The 7793-nt window shown below is 45.4% G+C and overlaps 1 protein-coding gene across 1 annotated transcript in view; it reads right to left on the reverse strand.

The window, feature by feature from the left end:
* The window catches only part of LOC145356891 (AMP deaminase 2-like), a 147188-nt gene extending 139720 nt beyond the window's left edge, over positions 1-7468 (reverse strand). Inside the window, exon 1 of the mRNA XM_080209866.1 lies at positions 7368-7468. Coding sequence (XP_080065992.1) covers positions 7368-7416 — 49 coding nt within the window. The 5' untranslated portion in view covers positions 7417-7468. The remainder of the gene's footprint in view (positions 1-7367) is intronic.
* Between the last annotated feature and the right edge of the window lie 325 nt (positions 7469-7793).

The following is a 7793-nucleotide window of genomic DNA, read 5'->3' on the forward strand; positions in this document are numbered from 1 at the left end:
AGCAACTTGTGAACTGGAACATAGTCTGTCCCCCAACTTCCGGGCTTCCCCCAGCCTCAGATCTTGGGTGGGGTAACCACAAAGATGCGCTGGGGAATCCCTCTGGGAAGTTCCCAGCTTTGGGATTAGGGGGAATTTATCCAGAAGTGCTGACTTCCCCAGGATAATTGAACACCCTGGGAATCATCTGATTTAAAAGTTTAAAGTTTTTTAAAGTTTATTTACTAGCGTCACAAGTTGTAGGCTTACCATTAGTTACTGTGAAAATCCCCTAGTATCCACACTCCACCGCCTGTTCGGGTGCACTGAGGGAGAATTTAGCATTGCTGATGCACCTAACCAGCACATCTTCTTAGACTGTGGGAGGAAACCCATGCAGACATGGGGAGAATGTGCAGACTCTGCACAGACAGTGACCCAAATCAGGAATCAAACCCAGATCCCTGGTGCTGTGGGGCAACAGTGCTAACCACTGTGCCGCCCTGTAGTGATTTAATTCACTAATTTTGGATGGTTCCACCATCCAGTTACTCTGATTGAGTTTGAGAAGAAATAAAACCACTTTTAACGTCAGTGTAACTACTTTAAACACCCAGACCAAGCCCCAGAGGGACACCGCTGACCCTCTTTCCCCCCAGGGCTCTCCCAACGCTCCCAGGGATCTCTGATCCTTCCCAAGGACGTCCCTCAACCCCCACATCCCGACAACTAAGCACTCCAACCTCCACAGCACTCCCCAGTCCCATTTGATTCTCCACAATCCCTAAACTTGCCCCTCCAACCCACATTCCCTCCATGTCCAACTCCCTTCACCCTGATGAAGGGTGGCACGGTAGCACAGTGGTCAGCGCTGCTGCTTCACAGTTCCAGGGACCTGGGTCCAATTCCCAGCTTGGGTCACTGTCTATGTGGAATTTGCACATTCTCCACGTGTCTGTGTGCGTTTCCTCTGAGTATTCTGGTTTTCTCCCACAGTCTAAAGATGTGTGGGTTAGGTTGATTGGCCATGCTAAAAAATTGCTCCTTAATGTCCTGAGATGCGTAGGTTAGAGGGATTAGTGGGTAAAATATATAGGGCCTGGGTGGAGTTGTGCTTGGTGCAGACTCGATGGGCCGAAGAGCCTCTTTCTGTACTGTAGGGTTCTATGATTCCACAAACACCAGGTTAAAATTGAACAGGTTTATTTGGTAGCAAGCATCAGTTTGCTACCAAAGAAACCTGTTGGACTTTAACCTGATGTTGTGAGACTTCTTACTGTGTTTACCCCAGTCCAACACTGGCATCTCCACACCATGACTATTGTCTGGCTCTCAGCATCCTCCCCCACCCCCCATGTGCACGGCCGAACCCCCAGCCTTCAAATCCTACTTGCTTATCTTAGACACTTCCCTTCTTCCTCTGGGCCTGTTATTTTTAATGGGACATTTAAACTCACCATGTTTAAAGCAGATAGTTTGCTGTAAAAAAAAGGCGTGTCCACCTTCATTGTGATTTTTTTGGACTTTGAGACTGGAGCCAGGTAGCTGCTGTGCTGTTTGAATCTAAGTCAGGCGCTTTAGAACTGTAGCATGGGTAAGTTGTACTGAAGGTGATTGCCACTCTGAGGAAGTTGTGGCCATTTATTGTCAGATTGTTTGTCCTGTCACGTCACGTTCACTGTTGCACTGCGTATGCTGAATAACAATATATCAATCTATCTGTCCACCCGGCACATGGAGAGCAGCAGGAAATATACTTGTGAAATCACATATAGGCCTGACCTGGTCTCCTACATGTGACTCCAAAGCCAAAGCAATGTGGTTGACTTTTAACTGCTCTCTTAAATGGCTTAGTCAGCCACTCAGTTCTAGGGCAACTAGGGATGGGCAATAAATGCTGGCCAGCCAGTGACACCATTGTCCCACAAATGAATAAAAAGCAGCATGTTCAGTCTGCTGCTCCTGTTCCTAGCTACCCCTACCAAGAGATCAAAATTCACAGATGACACTAAGATGGGTGGAAGAGCAAAGTGTGCAGAGGATGCTGAAAGTCTGCAAAGGGATATAGATAATCTAAGTGAGTGGGCGAGTGTTTGGCAGATGGGGTACAATGTTGGTAAATGTGAGGTCATCCATTTTGGTAGAAATTGGACTATTACTTCTATAGTAAAAAATTGCAGCATGCTGCTGTGCAGAGGGACCTGGATGTCCTTATGCAGGAATCTCAGGGAGTTTGTTTGCAGATGCAGCAGGTAATCAAGAAGGCAAATGGAATTTTGTCCTTCATTGCTAGAGGGATGGAACTTAAAAACAGTGAGATTATGTTGCAGCTGTATAAGGTGCTGGTGAGGCCACACCTGGAGTACTGTGTACAGTTTTGGTTTCCTTACTTGAGAAAGAATATACTGGCACTGGAGAGGGTACAAAGGAGATTCACTAGATTAATTCCGGAGTTGAGAGGGTTGGCTTATGAGGAGAGACTGAGTAGATTGGGGCTATATTCATTGGAATTCAGGAGAATGAGGGGAATCTTATAGAAACATATAAGATTATGAAGGGAATAGATAAGATAGAAGCAGGGAAGTTGTTTCCACTGGTGGGTGAAACCCATCTACGCAACCCTTTAAGCATCACGCAAATCACCCAATGGATTTATCAGCACGCACGAAACCAGAGTGGAAGCAAATCTTCCTTGATCCTGAGGAACTGCTTCAGAACATTTTAAAGCAGAATTAGGATAATTGCTCCAAAATAGAAACACACCTTTTGTTGCGAATTTGACTCTGGACATTGTGTACTGACAACAATTCCTTAGTATAAGGGGAAGGCGTTACACAAAGGAATTCCAAATTGCTGTAGCAGCTGGGCTGTTTTCTTGACTAGCCAATGTCTTGTTTCAATCTTGCTACCACTGGGTGGAGCTAAACAAAGAACAAATATGTACATACGTGGAAAAATCAGGAGGGAGAATCTCAAAGCTGTTGGAATTTCTGCAAATCATAGAATACCTACAGTGCAAAAGGAGGCCATTCAGTCCATTGAGTCTGCACTGACCACAATCCCACAATCTCCATAACCTCATGCATTTAACCTAGCTAGCTCCCCTGGCACTAAGGGACAATTTAGTACGGCCAATCCACCTAATTTATTAGTGTCACAAGCAGCTTAAATTAACACTGCAATTAAGTTAATGTGAAAACCCCTAGTCGCCAAACTCGGGTGCCTGTTCTGGTACACTGAAGGAAAATTTAGCACGGCCAATGCACCTAACCAATATGTCTTTCGGACTGTGGGAGGAAACTGGAGCATCCGGAGGAAACTCACGCAGACACTGGGAGAATGTGCAAACTCCACACAGACAGTGACCCAAGCCAGGAATCAAACCTGGGTCCCTGGCTCTGTGAGACAGCAGTGCTGACCACTCTGGCACCAAGCCTCTCTTATGTGGAGATATTATTCTGCATTGGCTTAGAAGTGCTGATTTTAGTAATGTTAATGTGGAGTGCTAGCACGTGATGTCAATTCCTATGCATTCAATGTAATTGAGCTCCGTGACTTCCCTTCCGACTTCGACAACTGGTTGCTGTCACACAACTCCCCAAGCAGCCAACTGCAGAACAGCACTGTGTGCGATCCCCCAGCAGTACTCTGTTCTAGCCTGATAACAGCAGGAATTTCTGGGACAGATGCTACCATTGTAAATCCTGTCCCAGCACCCAATTCAAAGCGCATCCCCAAATTCAACAGTAACAGCACGTACACTCTTGCAATAGACATACTTACAATCATTCAACATCCTACCCGCATCAAAACAAAACCAGAAAATGCTGGATAAACTCAGCAAGTCTGGCAGCATCTGTGGCGACCGAAACTGAGTTAACGTTTTGAGTCCGTATCAAATTCCATAGAACCTGTGTGGAAGTTTCTATTAATCAGAATATCCAAACCACATATGTTCCACATACCAGATGAAGTTAACCATAGTGGTTAGCATTGCTGCCTCACAGCGCCAGGCACCCGGGTTTGATTCCAGGCTTGCGTCACTGTCTGTGTGGAGTTTGCACGTTCTCCCTGTGTCTGCATGGGTTTTCTCCAGATGTTCCGGTTTCTTCCCAACAATGTGTGGGTTAGGTGGATTGCCCATTCTAAATTGAACCTTAGTGTCAGGGGGACTAACTAGGGCAAATGCATGGGGTTATGGGGATAGGGCCTGGGTAGGATTGTGGCCAATGCAGACTCGATGGGCCAAAGGGCCTCCTTCTGCACTGTAGGGATGTGATGATTCTATGATCCCTGTGGAGCTATGTAGAATTCTATTCTATCCTATGAAGCAAATTGCAAAGAAAAGGTCATTTCCATTCAACATGCAGATATAAATGTATTCGAAATTACATTGTCAATAATCAGTCAATTACGACAAATAAACATTCAGTGTCATGGAGTGAATTTAATGCCCCGTCCCGTGGTGATTTTGGTTTGTGGGGAGAGGCAGGTATCCAATCAGGTGGGAAGGTGACGGGTGGTAGCCCTACTTAAGTCCATAATGGAAAGGCCAGTGGACAACCTAGCACAGCTGAGGCCCTTCAAGTGGGTAATTATTGCCCACTTAATGGCTTCATTCCACTACTACTGGTATTAATCCAGCAGCAGGGCAAGTGGGGTTGCTTGCAGGTTTCTGGGGTGGGGGGGGTGAAGGTGGTGGGGTCGGAAGAGGAATGGGGTTCCCTGTTCAAAGGCACTCGGTGCCTGATCAGTGGATGCGCCATCAGAAGTGGAATGGGAGGGGGGAGTGTTGAGTGCCAGCACCCCCCTGAACCTGTTGGCAGGCCCCACCTTTGTGATTCCACTCTGTGAGTTCGCTCTCTCCAATGCTCAGGCGTGGTCTAAGATCCAGTGATGATACTCAGCCTTCGGTGGGTGTTATACCAGCAGCAGCCACTGCATTCCCAGTGGCACTGCCATTCAACAGAGCTGCTGGCATCTGATTGACTGGGAACTCTCAGGGGATGGTGTCCCTTTACTGATATTTTAAAAATCCCAGCTGACAGTGACTGTCGTACTCCATGAGGCTGAATTTTGTTAACTAGCTTTTTATGTAGCACTTTTTCAAACAGCTTTATCCATGTAGATAAGAAGCATTATGTTCCCTTTTTAATCAACCTTCCCTGTTACTTCATTAAAAAAGTCAATTAGATCAATTAACCATCATTTGGCATTTACAAATCTCTGCTGGTTCTCCTTAAATAATTCAAACCTCTCCAAGGGCAGCATGGTGGCACAGTGTTTAGCACTGCTGCCTTGCAGTGTCAGGGACCTGGGTTCGATTCCTGGCTTGGGTCATTGCCTGTGCTGAGTTTGCACATTCTCCCCATATCTGCATGGGTTTCCTCTGCGTGTTCTGGTTTCCTCCCATTGGCCATGCTAAATTCTCCCTCAGTGTACCTGAACACGTGCTGGAGTGTAGCAACTAGGGAATTTTCACAGTAACTTTATTGCAGTATTACTGTAAGCCTACCTGTGACACTAACAAATATTTTAAACTTTAACAATGTGTGATGCAAGTCATCATGACCAGGCAATTTATCTAGTCTGCACATTGCCAGCCTTTTCAGCATAGCGTGCCCAGCAATTTTCACCCCATCCATTATCTCTACCATCTTTGCTTCTAGTGCCACCTTGACAGCACTCACTTCCTTAGTGCACACCTATGCAAAGTACTCATTAATTCTTGCCCTGTGCTTTTTTATCCCCAGTAGAACCCACCTATCTCTTGTTACCCGTGTACTATTTACATGCTGGTAGAAGGTTTTAGGTTCCCTTTTATATTAACTGAAGATTTGTTCTCATATTCTCTGTTTCCTCCTCTCTCTCTCAGGCTTTGTAGACCAATAAATGATCTCTTATAGCATGATCATATATTTTTTGCTTTACAGCTCTAATCAAATAGATTCTATCCTTGCCCCTTCTAAGGCATCCTAGCATTCCAACACCTCAATATCTTCCCTAATCAGAGCTGCCCATCCCACCCATCTTTTTCCATTCCCTATCTCTCCTGAGGGATGTCTTATCATGGCATCCCAAAGTCTGGGCCATATGCTCCAGGTTCAAGACCAGTTTTAGGACTTGATAACCATGGAAGTACCACGAGCAGTGCCTTTGTAAGATCCTTCAAATCTGGCGGCAAGAAAAGCAGTCCAATAGCAGCGACTTTTTCCAATCCACCTTGCCCAGCATCGAGGTTCTCAATCACTCAAAACCAGCTCTACAAGATGGGACAAGTAGTTTGTATGCTTGACACTCAGACTCTTGAAGCAACTGCTCTCCTACGAACTTGGTCTCAATAGGAGACTCCCAGACGGACAGCAGAAATGCTCTGGTGATGTCCGCAAAGCATCCCTGAAGAGATCAAGCAGCCTCACAAACTTGTAAGAGTCCCTCACTTATCATTGAACAAAAAGGAGAAGGCTTATCCAGGAAGGAACTGAATACATCAAAAGGCTTTGTCAGGACCATGCAGAGGCAAATGCTGAGTATCAGTTTGAGGAATCATGCACTTCCCATCTCTCCCCACTTTTTCACATGCCCATCCATCTATTATCATGAACCTTTACTGCCTGTGGGACAATCATTTCCCTGAAACATAAATTCTCAGAAACAGCAACCCTATCTCATTCTTGGCAGTGACTTCCGCTTCCCAGCAAGCTCAGACATCATCAACTGACAATCTGCCAAAGACACAAAGTTTCCTGAAGAACTGACATAGAATAGGAATTGCAAGCAACCAAGTCTCAGCTGCCTCTCCATGATCTAAGTAACCTTGATTTTCTCTTAGAATCTAGTTAGTAAATATGGTTTAAGTAAATTCTAACTATTCATTTTAATTGCGCTATGCTAATTGTATTATTAATCCACATTATTATACTGACCCTGTCATACTGATAATAGTGTGTCTTTATCTTGCTCCCTGAAACATACATACCCCACCTTGCAGGTCTGTCCCCACATTCCTTCAGCTGCAAGCATTCATTTACACATAAGAAATTATTTCAATGAAAATACTTGCCCAGATGAGTGCAGCCCCAACAACAATCTTGCTCAACACAATCCAGGATAAAGCCACCGGCTTGATTGGCACCTATCTACCATTTCCTCCACCACCGACAAACAGCGGCAGCAGTGTGCACCATCGACAGGATGCACTGCAGCAACTCACCATGCTTCCTTAGGCAGCACCTTCCAAATCCACAACCTCTACCATTGAGGACAAGAGCAGCAGACGCGTTAGAAGACCACATCCTGCATGTTCCCCTTCCAAGCCACTCACCATCCTGACTAGGGAATATATCGCTGGGTCAAAATCCTGGAATTCCCTCCCTCACCACACCTACCTACACCCCACGACTGCAGCAGCGGTCCAAGAAGGTAGCTCACCACCATCTTCTCAAGGGCAATCACCGATGGACAGTAAAAAGAAGTCAGCCTAGTCAGCCGCTCCCACGTCCCGTGGAAGAATTAAAAACACTCAGGAGGTTTGAAATTCTTAACGCAGAATCAAATCAAAGGCGGGTGAAAAAACAGGGTGATGTTAATTTCATCATTCTGTGGAATGCAGTACAACAGCAACAACAGCTGATCATTTGAGCTGAGCTGTGGTTACAGAGTACAGCTTGCATCATGCAGGCACAGGTACATGTTCACTAATGTATTAAAATAGTTTGCAGTCGCCAGACTGAGAAACCATTAAAGACACAAAGAGAAGACAAACAAGAATGATATTTCTGCGCAAACGAGATATTTTGATTTATTCACAGGAT

Source organism: Carcharhinus amblyrhynchos, chromosome 22 (assembly GCF_965287045.1).
Source record: "Carcharhinus amblyrhynchos chromosome 22, sCarAmb.v2.hapA, whole genome shotgun sequence".
NCBI lineage: Eukaryota > Metazoa > Chordata > Chondrichthyes > Carcharhiniformes > Carcharhinidae > Carcharhinus > Carcharhinus amblyrhynchos.